General features: G+C 35.6%; 1 protein-coding gene across 1 annotated transcript in view; it reads left to right on the plus strand.

Annotated features, from left to right (window-relative positions):
• The window catches only part of AGMO (alkylglycerol monooxygenase), a 384,717-nt gene that overhangs the window by 154,064 nt on the left and 212,719 nt on the right, over window positions 1-17,934 (plus strand). The window contains exon 5 of the mRNA XM_068549962.1: window positions 4,105-4,208. Coding sequence (XP_068406063.1) covers window positions 4,105-4,208 — 104 coding nt within the window. The remainder of the gene's footprint in view (window positions 1-4,104; window positions 4,209-17,934) is intronic.

Below are 17,934 nucleotides of genomic sequence, written 5' to 3' on the forward strand. Positions count from 1 at the left end.
AAAGATGTGGAGCAAATTTAACTCTCATATACTGCTGGTGGTAATACAAAACGGCACGGTCAGTTTGGAAAACGTTTTGACAGTTTTTTGACAACCTAATGTAAACATCCCATACAGTTCAGTAATCTCACTCCTGAGTATGTGCTGAAGTGAAATGAAACTTATGTTCACATGAAAACTATACTAGAAAATTTATAGATGCTTTATTTGTAATTGCCAAATACTGGACACACTTGAAATGTTCAACTACTAAGTGGATCAAAACAAAACAAAACAAAACAAAAACTGTGGTACATCCATACAAATGCGATACTACTCAGCAAAAAAGGGAACAAACTACTGATAAACACAGCAAAATGGAGGAATCTGTGGTGCATTATGCTAAGTGAAAGAAACCAAATCAGTGGATGTTAGGGACTGAGAATGAGGTCAAGGAGAATTGACCACGGTATTAATTTTCTACTGCTCCGTAACACATCCGTGGCTTCTCTCACAGCTTCTGTAGGTCAGAAATCAGTGCACAGCTTAGATCAGTGCTTCTGGCTCAAGGTCTTTCATGAGGCTGTAGTTAAGCAGTTAAGCTGTCTGCTGGCTGTAGTGTTATCTGAAGACTCAAGTGGTGGTGTATCGGCTTCCAAACTCACTTACATGGTTGTTGGTGGGATTCAGTTTCTTGTGGAGTTTGGGTTGAGGAGCTTAGTTCCTTGCTAACTGGTTAACCTGAGGCCTCTCCTAGTTCCCTGTCATACGTGCTTCTCCAAAGGGCAGCTCACAAGATGGCAACTGACTTTGCTCAGACAGAGTATATGAGAGTACAAAAGAAAGCACCTAAGACATAAGCCACAGTCTTTTTATAACCTAATATCAGAAGTGACATCCCATCACCTTTGCCAAAATTACATTTACTAGAAGGGAGTCATTAAATCCAGCCCACACCCAAGGGGTGGGTTTATACAGGGGGTTGAACACCAGTAGGCAAGAATCACTGGGTGCCGTCTTAGAGGCCGCCTCTATAGGAATCCTCTGGATCCCATGGATTCTTATTTCTCTCACATTCAAAACACACTCACCTCTCCCAAGGTCCTAAACATTTCATCCCATTACATTATCAATTCAAAGTCCAGAATCTCATCATCTGAATCTGGGAGCCATGGTAGAGTCAGCCTGCCATACACAAAGTGGAACAGGCAACTTTTGGGGGTGATCAACACTGTTCCATACCTTATCTTGATTGTGACAGTGATTACACAGTGGTGTTTGTTTGGTAAAAACTCATAGAACTAAATATCAAAAGGGATGGATTGCACTGTATGTAAGTTGTACCTTAATTTACAAAAAACAGAAACAAGGTAACAAACTCAAGAATATAACATACATACAAACACACATATTACATTAAATTTTGGCCAAACAAATTGAATGATTGGTCAATATATTAATAAAATATATTTAAAGAAATCTATATTTTGGCACTGGAAAGTAGCATTATTATTTCTAATATCATTAAAAAGCCATAATAACATATCATATGCTTAGAAAATCAATAATTTTTTCTTATAGAAAAAGAAAATTATTATTGTTGACAACTTATAATTTTATTAATATTTTTTCACAGAAAGAAGTTTATTGTGATAATATCAATTTTTTCTCTTTAACATTTGGTTTTCTTCCTTAGAACAGACAACTCATCAATTCAAGTATTAGGGAAGATGAACATATATATAAATGTACTATTAACTTTTTCTCATTTAAAAAACTGTGGGGACAATTTTCTATAAAATGTATTTTTATAACCACCTTTGAAAATAATTTACTTCAAGTAAACTGAATATAGACTGTGAAAAAAAATTTTTGTATTTCTTCTTGTTTTTCCCAATTCTGAAAAGTGACAGAGGTAAGGCAGTGGGATCCAGTTACTGCACCCTGTTTATACAGCTGTACTTCATTGAATGAAGGCTTGTGTTACACACAGTTTGTGATAGGAAGTAAAAGCTTTTAAAACAACTATAGAGACAGGTCTTTAACCTCCACCCTCGTGGATTCTTTGTTCCACCATTTAGCTTCTGTGGAGATTATAAAGAGGTAGTTCCAATGCATATTATTACCCTCTAATTAAACCCCATCTGATTAGCTCATCCACTTGTGAACTCATAACATGGATACATTATGATGAATTTTTTTAAACAAATCCTGAAAGGTCCAACAAAGTAGTGTTTTTATTTGTAATGAAGTTTTTATGTGACAGATTCTGAAATGTTCAATAATGGGTATGTTCTAAAGAGAAAATGGTGTTTAGATTACTTCAGATGTTCAATCTGTAAGAAGTTTTAGAAGATTTAGGAGATTCATCAAATTTATTACCTCTTAATAATATTCCACACAACATCCGAAGATTTCAAGTGCCATGAGATTCTTTGTATCTCTCTTATTTATAGCTATATAGGCTAGTCAGTAAACCAGAGATTTAGGTTCTAGGTTATTTCAGAGATTATGCCTGCGAAGTTAGAGATCATTATGGTGAAGTAGTTCTCATTTGTGTAAGAACAATTTCCTTCATTGCCCGGGTAGAAATACAGGGTCATTACTAGGAACAATTAAAATGATTAAAATGTGAAACCAGTCAGGATCTAAGTTAGATATAAACTGATGGTTTGTGAAAATACTTGCCCCACTTGAAAATATATGACTTTAATAGAAATGACTTCTGATAGAGCTATGTATTCATAATCCTATTCATAATCTCATTCTCACAGACCTAAGTCTTTCTTATATCTCATTTGTTTACCAAAACTCTTTTGCACATTTTATTTGGTAACTCCCTACATAGATTGTCCATAGACCTTTCATTTCCTAAATGAAGGGCCAAGAAGAAGTCCACCCAGATTGACTATATCTATGTCTATATCTCCATTTATCCATGCTTTTCACTTTAAAAATTTCTAACAAATTGTTCTGCCATGTGCCATGTATTTTAACTATGAATATATGGCAGCTGCAGAGACCAATAACTCAATATTTCCACTTTTAGGTTCACTGTTCAGTTCCCATGCATCCAAGCCTAAAAAATTTTAAATTTCTAATCTGTACTGGCAGGGATACAATTATCACATCATATGGTTAATTCTATCTCGTGTATTTGTAGCAAAGGACAAAATATAAGTTAGTTTAGCTAAGAGCATACTTTCTTTTACTAAAACAGAATATATGGCATTTTGATCTGTCATTCTGGTAGGAAATGAAAAATGAGGGCAGAATGAAAAATGTGGGCTTGTTTTCTTAAATTCCATATACTTAGGTGGTTATTATAGTGGCACATTTGCTGTAGAAAAGGTAAGCAACTATCCTTTAGGTATATATGAATCTCAAGACAGTATGAGGGCAATTTACATAATGTTCAGTGAAAATTAACAATTTGCATTTTCTTTTTTATTTTGAGGACAAACAGCAATTATGTGGGACAATTTTAGAAATGGTATACTGTTTTGGTGAGGTATGGGAAGAACTATATGTAACTATTAGTTATTAATATATATCTGTAAATAAAACTGAAACCTTAAATCTTAGGGCTAGATGTTATTCTGCTTTGCCTCTTATTCCAATAGACAGATTTTGAAATTTCTTAAAAAGCCATTAGGGAAGAATATTATGAAATATTTCATTCCAAAATTTATACACCAGTTTCTCCCATCGGAGTACTCTTCTTTAATTAGAAATATGTTATCACCTGCTGAAAAATTATCACAATGCATTGACTGTATTGTTACAACATTACCAGTTAGCTTTTATGATTTGTCATATTGTAATATGTTAGGAAAGTGTAAAGTTTGGAAGTCATTTCAGTTTGCTGAAGGCATTTAATTATATCATATACACTATACATATTTATTGGCTATGTTTCAATTTTTTTATTTCTTTGTAATTTATACCCTCTCTGCTTCCAAAAATGATTTGAGGCAGCTCATTTTAATTATAATTACATTGGTTAGCTTTTTCAGAGATGTTCGAGATTTTTCTCCCTCACTCAACAGAGCAGCATACATAACTGAAAATGAAAGTTGCTTTGTTCTTATTGTCATGGCTCATTTCAAATTGTGTGTTTTGCAGAGGTTAATATTATGTGGGCTGCACACCAAACACACCACAGTTCAGAAGACTATAACTTATCCACAGCGCTGAGACAATCTGTCTTCCAACTGTACACTTCCTGGGTAAGTTTATGAAATTGAATAAAGGTGATAATGTAATTTCATTTAGTCGCAACTGTTTCTGTTTCCTCCAAGTAAATGAATAGAAGCTGTTTTACAAAAACTGCTTCTTTCTCCTCTGTAAGGCCAGACACTAAAGTGTTTCTTTCTCCTCTGTGAAGCCAGACACACATGAAGGAAGTGGTTTTTTCCAATGGTAGTCTTTTACTTGAGCCCCCAGAACTCACGGTGAGAAAGTGGCTGCCTGTTCTTTATTTACTGTCAACTAAGGAGTGTGATATATAGACAATGTATCTCAATTCAAATATATGCAAAGATTTCATTAGAAACTTTTAAAAACAGTTTTTAAAAAATCAGTTGCCGTTTCTGCATGCTTGAGTAAAATCTAATTAAATTCTTTGCTTTTTATCTCTATATTAGCATAGTCAGTACAATACTCAACAGAAAGTTTGGCTCTAAAGTATTTTAACATAAGGAAATGACAAGACTAATGAATACCAGAAATTGCCTCTAGTTCTAAGATTCTTCTGGTTCTCTGGGCAAACCTGATCCACTTGGTATCAGACCTCATCTGTGATTGTCCCTCTTTAGGTCTTCTGAGCTGTCTAAAGTACTGCTGCTAAAATGCACCTTGAGCTAGAAAGTCAGAGTTATCAATGTATAAGTGCATTCATCAATAGCTGTTTACTAATGATAAATTATAATGATAATAGTACAAATGTTAATCTGTATGGTTCTTAATAGTTTGCATGTATAATACTTCTATTAGATACGATTATTTAATATTTTCTATGTGCCGGATAATCATCTAAGACCTCTTTATGTATTAATTCATTTGTTCTTCATGACAACTTCAAGGCATAGGTACTAGTATAACTCTCATTTCAAAATGATAACTGAGTCCATAGTTCAGTCACAAGACTAGTAAAGGGAGGAGTAGAATTTGAACTCATTCAACCTGGCTGCAAAGATCTTAACCTCTACACTAAATCCTCTTCTATGTACCTCTGTATTGTTTTTCACTTATCCCTGTCCCCCGTGCTATGCTAGATCAAGTATTACCATTATCAGGTACCTGTAGGTCAATGAGGTTAATTGCACAACCAGTAAGTGACAAAGTCCCATATTTGAAATCAGATTCCTCATAATCAATAGAAAGATAGACTGGCATGTGTTCTGACCCAAACAGGAGCATAGGCCATACAAATGGATAAGCCAGTGATGGCACTAATACATTTGCTGAAAAGGATATTGAAGGAAATCCACCCCCTGCTCCCCACACCATACACCTATGTTACAGCTTATATTAATTTCCTAGGCCTGTTGTAACAAAGTACCACAAACTGGGTGGTTTAAAACAACAGAATTGTATTGTCTCACAGTTCTGGAGGCCAGAAGTTTGAAACCAGTGCTGGCAGGGTCATGGTCCCTCTGAAGACTCTAGGGGAGCAGTTGTTCAAGTCCTTTCTCCTAGCTTCTCCAATCTTCACTCCCCATGGGCGTCTGATCTTCACATGGGGGTCTCCCTGTGTCTGTGTTCAAATTTCTCTTTTTTTATAAGGACACTAGTCATATTGGATTAGGAGCCCACCCTACTCCCTTATGACCACATCTTAACTAATCACATCTGTAATGATCCTATTTCCACATAAGGTCACATTCTGAGGTATTAGGAAATAGGATTTCAACACATGAACTTTAGAGTGACATGATTCAATGTATAACACAGCTCTAAGCAATATAGACGTAAAAAGATAGATAGATAGATAGATAGATAGATAGATAGATAATTTCCCCCTCACATCTTCTATAGCCAGCTTGTGCTGGAACTTTAGATGGTTAAAAGTAGAGGAAAATACTACCGATTACACAGCTGTATATACCTCAAGACTGGTCCAGTGAATGGAGGGAACGACAGGCTCCTGACTGGGGAGGAGAATACTGTCCACCCTCCCTTCTTAAGGAATAGCTGCATTAATACAAATTTCTATTCTCCTATACAAAATAGGCTGACTATATGACTGATTAAAATAATAATCTCAAAAATATTTATTCTCTCCTGATTTATATATTACTCTTCGCATAAGGATAACTCAAACTACCAGTAGTTACATTTTGGGAGAGAAAGTCTCCAAGGGATGTAGCTCTGTTGGAAGTTGCTCCAGGGCAATCAGTGTCGTTAATGAGTTAATTATCTGAGGAATAATCAAAGGAAAATTTTCTATCTGAGCATCAGGGATTTCAGAAGTAGAAGAAACCTGGGAGATACTATATTTAAATCATATATTTTTAAAGCTACAAAATGAATCTCAGGGGAGCCCACCCATCATCCAGTATTGAACATTGTTGGTTGGAACAGTCCAGACATCTGACTCCCATCTTTATCCTGGTCTAGCTTGTGTCCTTTCCTCTGTTATATCAATGCATCCAAAGATACAGATTAGTGAAAATTGAAGTGAAATGCAAGTTCACACCTATTTGTTGCCAGACTAAATTCCCTTTATAACCTCTTATCACTTTGCCAAAGACACAGAAAATACGCTGAATAAGTAAATGAGCATTGGGAACGCATTACAGCTGTTAATTTGGGGTGGAGATGGGGACGAAGAGAGGATTTCCAGTATGAGACATGAAAGGTAGGGATTGTCAATCAGCCTGGATTCTTAGTTAATATTTGTAAGTGTGCCAGAAGATAACTTGGATGGTTTCAGGATCTGTGATGGTTGCCAGTCTGTGATAGGTCTTTCTAGACATTAAAATTAGTGTTGTCAGGCCTCTTCATTTTCTTTGAATCTTTTGTAAGATTCTTTTCATCGATACAGCTACATAAGGCATATAATTTGGTAGCGACTAAGGTAACAATATATTTTAGAACAAATAATAAATGGGTCATGTCTTTGGAGAGAAAATTGATTTGTGAAATGAAAAGCAAAATTAAGCTCAGAGTGCTTTTCTTTGACATTACTATGAAAATTAGGGTGGCAGGCCTGTCATTTAAAGTAGTTAAAGATGAGAATTTATAACCATACTTTTTGCATTTTTTAAATCCAGTTTTAGATGATTTAACTTTACTTATCCCCAAAGAGCTACAATTAGTGGAGTACCTTTTTTTCCCCAAATTACTGATTTATTTTTTATTGAAGTGTAGTCAATGTACAATATTATATGTTACAGATATACAAAATAGTGATTCACAATTTTAAAGGTTATACTTCGTTTATAGTTATTATAAAATATTGGCTATATTCCCTGTATTTGTTGGGAAAGCTAGTAAAGTAGTCGTGTTCAGGCTTCAGAGGCCGCACTAGGCCTCTCTCTGACCTGACAATGACACTAAAGCTGGCTGCATGCCAAACTGCTGAGCTACACCCAGGCCAAAGGGGTGGCGCCAGCACACATTGTAAACCACTAGATAAGACAGAGAGTAAGTCCTGGGACTTCTTGCACCTTGAGGGTCTGGCCAGCCCCTGGGGATCAAGAACATTCCAAGACTTATGAGTTAAGACCAAGGCATTTATGACAATAACCAGAGCTGCAAACTTGCATGTAGGCTGATTGTTATCAGCATGCGGCCTGGTGCTAAAAACTGGGCTCCTTTGAGTGGCAAACTGAAGTCTCACCTGTGGGGTGGATGCACCGCCCGGGACCCTTCCCAACTGGGACTCCAGCTTGCTGTTACTTGGGACTTCCCAGCTGCTATTTGAATCTGGATGTAGGTGTCGGCCCAATCGGGTGATATATTCTCTGTTATGTGTCTCTAATACTTTTATTCATCCCCTTCTAATGACTGTATATTGAAATTAAGCTAAATAATCTTCTATTAAAAAATTAATTAAATCTGCTCAGTTGTGTGAGACGAGTGGTTATTTTGCCAGCGAATCCAAAGAACCTTGAAACAGAAAGCAGGCTTTCAGCAAAACAGTATTGTACAATATATCCTTGTAGTTTATTTTGTACATTATAGTTTATACCTCTTAATCCCCTATCCCTATATTGCCCATTTTGGGAGCGCCTTTTTAAGTGAGGCTTATTCATTATATAATTAAATATATGGTTTTGCTTGCTACTTCAGTCTTTTATTATACATCTTAATTAATATAATGCCTTAAACATGATAGTCTCTCCACTTTGCAAATAATAAAATGTGTCTAGACCTATGAATGTTATGTAATATATAATAGGGTCAGGGTTAACATCTCATTTTCTTCCAACTTTATAAATAAAATATCTGAATGCTACAGCTTTATATTCAAAACATAGTTACAGAAGTGCTCAAAAAATAAAAGAATGGGATAAGTCAAAGGGTTACAGGAGCCAATATGAAAGAGCTCCCAATGGCCAAAATGTGGAACAATTTGAACAACAAAATGTATAACATAGTGTGAAGTTATAATCCAAAGTATAAAATAAATATCTTTGAAATCAGTCCACATTGACATAGATAAATGATTAAATACATAAATAAATAGGAACAAATAAATGGGAAACGAAATCCCCTAAAGAATTTCAAGAGAATTTCAAATTATATATGTAGATACTGCCCCCATCCAGGAAATGGAGATTAATGCCTCCTTTACCATTGCCCTTTGAGTGTGGACTCTACTTTAGTAACTCCTTCACAAAGAATAGAGTATGGAAAGGGACAAAGGGTGGGGTGGAGGTGGACGTTTAACTTTAGAGTGGAGAAACTTACCAAACACAATAAATCACAGGTCAAAGTTTACATCATCAGTGAGGTTGTATTGGTAGCAGGTACCCTTTGATAAGATGTGATAAAAATATGCTGTTGGTAGTATGTACCCTAGACAAGATACATGGGAATGGACCTTCACTCCTGTGGTCTTTGTCACCAAAACCCATAACCCCAGTCTAACCATAAGAAAAGACATGTGTCAAGCCCCAATTGAGTGACATTCTACAAAATACCTAACCAGTACTCGAAAGTGTAAAGGTTATGAAACACAGAGAATGTCTGAGAAACTGTCACAGATCAGAGGAGACTATAAGATACAAAACTAAATGTAATGTTTTATCCTAGATGGATCCTAAAGCAGAAAAAGAATATTAGGGGGGAAGAAAAACAGAACTAATGAAATCTAAATAAGGTGTAGAGTTTAGTGGAGTTTAGTTAAAAGTAATGTACCACTGTCACTTCCTTAGTTGTTTCAATGCAGCTTAGTAATATGTTAACAATAGAGAGACTGGGGGGAGTAGGGGAGGTAATGTGGCAACTTCCTCTATTATCTTTGCAACCATTTTGCAAGTATAAAACTATTATAAAACAAATAGTTCATTAAAAGATAGAACTACACGTCCATACCTGCATTTTCAAACTCAGAGCCACTGTAGATCATATACCAACTCTAGAAAAAAGCAACTTAGATCTAGCCATTAACTAATAGACATTGATTCCTGGAGCCCCCTAGAGTATCATAAAGAACAATGATTCAGCCATGCTATTTTTAAACTGGCTGTTGTTCTAAAGTAACTATGTTTCCATTCTTAATCTCTCAATCCAACACGCACTTTCAAAATGTCAGCTCTGAACAAGCTAAACTCCTTTATAGCTGTTGCAAAGGAACCTCATAGAGTCCTTATCACAGGCAGAGCTGGTCTAAACCTGATCCAACCTCTTTCCAATCTCATCTTCCGCCCTCCGCCATTGTCACCCCATCCAGTTTAACAATTAATTTTCAATTCTCTAAATCTACCATGACATAATGCCTTGATATTTTATTGAACATGCAGTTATCTCTGCGTAGAAAGTTATTTATGCTTTACCTCTGATTGTTATATCCTTCAAGATTCAATTCATTTCTCTTTTACAGACACCTTCCTAACTTCCCCCAGGTCACTTTTTTTTTTTCTTTCTGTCCTCCCATAAAGCCTTGCATATCTCTATTATAATACTTATTTGCATTGTTGTCTTTCACATCAGCATGTAAAACTTTGAAGGAAATGGACCTACTTCTATTTTTTCACTGTTACATACTTAGCATGTATAAAGTGCCTCATGCAGTCAGTGCTTAATAAATGCACATAACATGAATGAATGAAACAAAAAGTTTAATAGTTGTCAAAGAAATTATTTTTTTAGTTACCTAGGGTAAGAGCAGTGTGTGAAGTAATTTAAATCTGTCATTCATTTAAATGTTTATGATCTAACAGATCCTCAAAAGATTAGAGCACAGGGTGAGTAACTTAATTACTTTTTGGAATAAAATATATTTTAACATATTTGCGTAACATATGAAGCTATTGAATGGGAAGTAGTAAGCTATCTACATTTCAGTAGGTGAGTATTTCTTTTAAAAGCAGTAAAAAATGATAAACAGTTAGTTTAAATGACTGGGTTATGTAATTTTTTTTTTAGCTCTGTAGTATCTCTCAGAGGTATTTGTTTTTTAGGTTGGTATTACCAATATTACAAGAATTAGTAAAATATGTTTAGAGCATATTAGCAATCTAAAAAGAAGTAAATTTTAACCAGTATCAGAGGAAAGACATACAGTTAAAATATCAATTTGTGAAAACCTTTATATCTATTAAGTTAGGGAATATGTAAATGTATGATGATATTATTTTTGAGCATAATAATTTCAAAATACATATTAATTTCATTGAGGAAACAGTACAGAACAATTCACTTGGAAGAAAGAAGTCTGGGTCCCAGCCTTAGATCAGTTATTAGCTAGATTTGCTACCCTGAACCAATTAAGTAATATTTGAATCTCAGTGATTTTGAACATGAAATTAGGCATTAATATTTGCTCTGCCTTCTCATATTGTTATTGGAAGATCACCTTAAATAATGAGTGTGTAAATTATTTGAACTATATCAAGTATGATTCACATGTATAATATTGTTTTTATATTACACATAAAACCGCAGAGGAACTTTTAGTGAAATCTCAGATCTTTTTATTATGACATACTCTCTGCCAAACTACATAAGCAAAGACTATTTTTCAATATGTGGGAGTTGGAGTTATATAAAGATAAATGCGAACAAATAAAGACACAAGAAACTAACAACTTTGATGTAACGCAGTCAAATGCAGTGGGGATAAAATTCTCACAACTCTTATGTCACAGAAGGAAAACATGCCTTGAGCCCCCCATGAAGTAAAAAAAACAAAACTTCTCTCAGGACCTTGCCTCAGAACTCCAAGGTATCCCTTCACCGCCCTCAACCTCCATTCAAAGACATTAGTAAGACAAAGTTTATGTCCATACATTAAATAAATGAAGCACTTTGCCAGTTTGTGTGTTGACCAGTTTTAGATCCTTGATTCTAGCACAGATCAGCAAAATGGAACTATTCTGGTGCTTACCAAGCCATTTTGAAATTTGGTAAAAATAAAATTTTCCCCTGATTTTTGATATTTTTCTTTACAGAAGTCTGATAGTCACTTGTAGTCCTTATAATGAAGGGTAAATAAGGGGAATCATAGTGAAGACCTCTACATAAAACAGCAATATCTTATTGGCATTTTAAAAAAGTGTTCAAGTGGCTAAAACACTCCCTTTACATGTTATTTTTCTTGTTTTGAGAAGCGCATCCACTCATGTTTTTTTCTATATACACTTTTGACTGACAGAGGTCTTCATGGTGGCAGAGGTTGGGCATATGAAGAGAAGTAAGACATGAGCTTTTTTTCTTAAGGTGATTGCTTTCCTTGGAGGGATTCAATCAAGTCTACAGCCATTGTAATACAAATTGTTAAGGATTTAGAGAGACATGTCTGCTCTGAGAACCAAGGAGGGTCAAGTGGAGCATCACAGAAGAAACGAGGCTTGAGACCAACCTGTAAGAAGAAAAAAATTTTGCCATGAATATGGTTGTAAGTGGAACATTATGTAGAAGGAGAATGTCTGTGAAAACACAAAATTATGAACAAATATGATAAACGTAGGGAATGGCAAGTAACATGTATGGTATGTGTATTATTTTCTTAGAACTGCCCTAACAAAGTACCAAAAACTGTGATTTAGAACACCTGAAGTGTATTGTCTCACAGTTCTGGAGGCTAGAAATCTAAGATCAAGGTATCGGCAGGATTGCTTCCTTCTGAGGGCCGTGAGGAAGCATCATATCCACAGCTTCTTGTGGTTTGCTGGCAGTTCTTGGTGTTCCTTGTGTTGTAGATATATCACTCCGATCACTGCCTTCCTCTTCACATGAAGTTCTTCCTGGGTTCATGTCTGTCTCTGTGTCCAAATCTTCCCTTTTTAGGGGACATAATTCAACCCATCACAGTATGAGTATGGCTAGAATACAGGATGTAATAAGAAGGCGGAATGGGGAAAAGGGGAAATGGCTAAGAGCACAGAAATGGAAACAGAAGGGTGGGCCCAGATTTCTTAAAGAAGACTTTCTAAGTGGAAACCCAAACACTTTCTCCAAACATAACAATTTAAGTAGATGCGTTTTAAGGACGGAGATCAGTACTCTACCTGCAATCAGAGGAATTGGCTCTGTGTCATTGCTAATCACAGACTTAAGGAATTATTCAATCTTTAGTTTCTCAATTCTCAAGGAAAATGTCTGTAAAGTATTACAAAAATAAATAAGAATCATAGAAGTGCAGATGTTAGTCAGGTTAAACTACTTTATTAAAATAAAGTAGACATGAATCCGGAGCTCAAAAGATTTTTTTAAAAATATTTCTTTCAAAGTAAATATACCCTTGAGCTTCAACCATTTTGCTAACAGCTTATTCAAGGACAGCTCTCCTCTGTCAACCCCTGCTTCTTCTCCCAACTTGTCATTCCTCGTGGCTTTCCTTCCTACTTCATCTAACCTAAGATACTTAATGCCCGTGACTCTAGCAAGCACAGGCTACCTCCCTCTGCTACATCTGCCCTTAAGTCCCCAAGCCTTGCTTGAATCTGGTCACTCACCTGCTTCACTCCCACACCCAGCTTGCTGAGCGCCATGGGTGTCCTCCATCACCAGCTGGGAGTTTGGTGCCCCTCCACGAATGGCTTCCAAACCCAAATGAGCTGTAGGTGCTGCTCACCAAGCCATAAGCATGAGCCTCTCCCCTACCTGGGAGAAGCCTTTCTAAAATTCCTCAGTCTCCTCAAGATCTTTCCACTGCTGCCCCTATTTGTCAGCCAATAAATGAATTTAAAACTTCACAGAGAAATGAGTTGTTCTGCTTTTCCCTCTCTCTATTTCTGTTCAGATAGTTTCATGAAGATTTGTGAATTCACAAGTACATATACTTAAAAAAAATTTTTTAAATTTAATTTAATTAAAAAAGTTTTACATTATATTGGAGTATAGTTGATTAACAATGTTGTGTTTGTTTCAGGCATACAGCAAAGTGATTCAGTTATACATGTATCTATTCTTTTTCAAGTTCTTTTCCCATTTAGGTTCATAGATAACCAACAAGGACCTACTGCATATACTTTAGTTTTGCAGAAAATGTTCACCTCTCTTCAGTAGGTCTAATCCTTAGATTGGTGACATTGGTCCTACTGTGTTCCTCTGTTGGACTTTGTCCTGTCAATGACTCCTGGCATTTGTCCCTCTTCCTCTCAACTGGCTCCTTCTGAATATACCATAAATATATTCATGTCTCTCACATTAAAACACACACACACACACACACACACACACACACACACCCCCCACACACAATGTCTCCTCCCTCATCCATATGTTCTATTCAAGAAATACCTCCAGCTCTCTCCTTCCTTGTTCTTGGAGAAAGAGAGAAGTAAATCAAACCTACCTCTGTTTCATCACCTCCTTTGAATGATTCTTCAACTTACTGAGGTTTGCATTCGAGGCCTACCTGCTCCACTGGTCCATAACTGCAAATCCAGTGTTGTTTTTTAGTTCAGTTGATATTTGCAGGACATATTTGCTTCCTCAACAGCTTTCTTGGAATATTCCTCAAGGGCTTCAACACAATATACCTTAAGATGAACTTTATAAATCTACTCTTCCTCCTATTCATCATCTTGGTGAACAACATCACCTTTCACACAAGCCAGGTATCTGGGTGTCTTCTAATTCTCCTCTGTTTCTCTCATCTCCTATGTTTAAATAGTTACCAAATCCATTGATCTCTTGTATATATTCTGCCTCTCCATTCCCATGGCTACTGCTGTGGTGAATGTGCAAGATTTTTAACTGGGCTATACAAATAGGATTTCATACCACTTTTATATTTCTTACAGGCTTAAAAATCACATGTTAACTACTCCCTCCTGGCCTAGGATAAATCCAATCTCCTTAGAATGGCATTAAAATGCTCCCTCTCTGGTTTGACCAATGTCTAAATTATCTTTTGTTTTTGTTTGGCTGTGGTGAGCCACAGATTCCCCAGAGACTTCCTGATGAAAGCTATAGATTGTTTCTTTAGAAAATCACACATTCCCCCATACATACAAGTTCACACTTTATTGTAGTCCTATCCAGGGGGTTCACAGACTCCTTGAGATCTATCCATGAATTCCACGCTTCCCCCCAATCTCCTGCCCATTCTCTAATGGCTTCTGCAGGCCAGAATACTTACAGTTCCCCCTCAAGGGCATGTTGCTTCTTGCTTCATGATGCTTCCTCATACAACCCCTGCCTGCCCCATGTACTTGATGAACAGAATAAAACCCACTCATCTCCTCCCCATTAGCCTAAGGTCACCTCTAGGCCTATCCTCATTCTCTCCTCACACATACAGATCTGTGTGGTTTCTCTCCTTTATGACCCTATTATATATGGCCTCTATCAAAAGATAATCAAAAACCCTCTAGACCTATCCTCATTCTCTCCTCACACATACAGATCTGTGTTGTTTCTCTCCGTTATGACCCTATTATATATGACCTCTATCAAAAGATAATAAAATAACCTAAGGTAGATAGGGTAATTTAAGGCTAAAGAGCCTTGGAGTCAGAATAACATGGGTTTGAATGCATGGCAGAAATGGATATATTTGGGAAACAGTATAATATCCTCTGGCCCAGGTACTGAGAGTTTAAGTTTGAGGAAGGAGAAATTTCTTCTGACAAATTAGTACCATCTGAAGCTTTATGATGGAAGTGGCACTTAAACCAGTTTTTAAAACTGTTAGGATTTGGAAGTAGAGAAGAAGATAAGAAGAATTCTCAGAACTAGATGACATTTACTAAGCTGATTTCAATTTTAGAAATTGGAACCTTAATTGTATCATTAGACTCTTTTTATAGTATTATATTAATCACAAGAAATTAATTTTAATATGATTCATGTGACTTACTCCCTGACATATATCTTTATTTCTTATTAGAAATTTTATTTTTTATAATTTATGCTGAGTTCATTTTTCTAATTGTAAGTTCATCATTATATTTACTGATTTGTAAGATTTGAGACATTGTTTCATCAATTTTTTAAAATTGAAGTATAGTTGATTTATAATGTTTCAGGTGTATAGCAAAGTGATTCAGTTTAATATATATATGTGTGTATATATATATATACACACATATATATATATACTTTTCCACATTCTTCCCCATTATAGGTTATTACAAGATATCAAATATAGTTCCCTGTGCTAAAGTAGATCCTTGTTGTTTATCTATTTTATATATAGTAGTGTGTATCTGTTAATCCCAATATCCCAATTTATCCAAACCCCCTCTCCTCTTTCCCTTTGGTAATTATAAGTTTGTTTTCCATGCTTATGAGTCAATTTCTGTTTTGTAAAGAAATTCATTTGTATCATATTTTTTATTCCACATATAAGTGATATCATATGATATTTGTCTTTCTCTGTCTGACTTACTTTACTTAGTATGATAATCTCTAGGTCCATCCATATTGCTGCCAATGGCATTATTTCATTCTTTTTTAATGGCTGAGTAATATTCCATTGTATCAAGATACCACATCTTCTTTATCCATTCATCTGTCGATGGACATTTAGGTTGCTTCCATGTCCTGGCTATTGTAAATGGTGCTGCTATGAACATTGAGGTGTATGGACCTTTCAAATTAGAGTTCTCTTCAGCTATATGCCCAGGAGTGGGATTGCAGGATCATATGGTAACTCTATTTTTACTTTTTAAGGAACCTCCATACTGTTCTCCACAATGGCTGCACCAAGTTACATTCCCACCAGCAGAGTAGGAGGGTTCCCTTTTCTCCACACCCTCTCCAGCATTGATTATTTTTAGAGTTTTTTATGATGGTCATTCTGAGCAGTGTGAAGCCATACCTCATTGTAGTTTTGATTTGCATTTCTCTAATAATTAGCGATGTTGAGCATCTTTTCAGGTGCCTGTTGGGCATCTGGATGTCTTCTTTGGAGAAATGTCTGTTTCTGCCCATTTTTTGATTGGATTGTTTTTTTGGTATTGAGCTGTATGAGCTGTTTGTATATTTTTGAAATTAAGCCCTTGTCAGTAGCATCATTTGCAAATATTTTCTTCCATTCCGTATGTTGTCTTTTTGTTTATGGTTTCCTTTGCTCTGCAAAAGCTTTTAAGTTTAATTAGGTCCCATTTGTTTATTTTTGCTTTTGTTTCCATTACTCTAGGGATGTATTCAAAAAAATATTGCTGCGATTTATGTCAAAGAGTGTTCTGCCTATGTTTTCCTCTAGGAGTTTTATAGTATCCAGTCTTACATTTGAGTCATTAATCCATTTTAAGATTATTTTTGTATATGGTGTTAGAAAATGTTCTAATTTTATTCTTTTACATGTAGCTGTCCAGTTTTCCCAGTACCAGTTATTGAAGAGACTGTCTTTTCTCCATTATATATTCTTGCCTTCTTTGTCATAGATTAATTGACTGTAAGTGTGTGGGTTTATTTCTGGACTTTCTAACCTGTTCTATTGATCTATGTGTTTGGTTTTGTGCCAGTACCATACCGTTTTGATTACTGTAGTTTTGTAGTATAGTCTGAAGTCAGGCAGCATGGTTCCTCCAGCTCCGTTCTTCTTTCTCAAGCTTGTTTTGGCTATTTGGGGCCTTCTGTGCTTCCATACAAATTAAAACACTTTTTGTTCCAGTTTTGTGAAAAATACCATTCGTAATTTGATAAAGATTGCATTGAATCTGTATATTGCCTTGGGTAATATGGTCATATTAGAATACTGATTCTTCCAATTCAACAACATGGTTCATCAAATACGTTTTTAGGAAATCTTATGGGAAATTCCTTAAGAAAGTGTTCTATGGGCTAACAGGCTTGTGGTTTGTACTAGCATGATAAAGTCTCTGAAAAGTTCTATGGTAAAGAAAGTTCACTTGCCTTACGCAACTCTTCACAGTTTATCTGATGATAGAACACCCTTTTCCATAATAGCTGTTGTTATCTCAAAGGACTATTTCTTCACACTTTGAGAAATTATAATGAACTATAGTCATCTTGTATACACTCTTTTTCCAGATAGAACTATTTATTAAGCATCAAGATAAGTTTGTTCTATATTTTTATTTACATCTCAAAGTTTCCAAAATATTCCTTAACTTAAAATACTTAAATCATTGGTCATGTATGTGTTTCAAATTTTTTTTTCACCTATTGTAAGAGAACTATATTAATATATTCTCAAATCAAATCACAATATCAGAGATTTTTTGGAACTAGAAAGATGGCTAGATTTCAGATGGTCTTCTCCTTCACCATTCATTTGAGGAAACTGGAGCCTAGAGAAGTTTAAGAAATTTGTAAATATTACAGAGCTGTTCTGTAGTGGAATGAAGGCTTAAAAGGGAATGT

The sequence above is a fragment of the Eschrichtius robustus genome, chromosome 8, assembly GCF_028021215.1.
Source record: "Eschrichtius robustus isolate mEscRob2 chromosome 8, mEscRob2.pri, whole genome shotgun sequence".
NCBI classification, from domain to species: Eukaryota; Metazoa; Chordata; class Mammalia; order Artiodactyla; family Eschrichtiidae; genus Eschrichtius; species Eschrichtius robustus.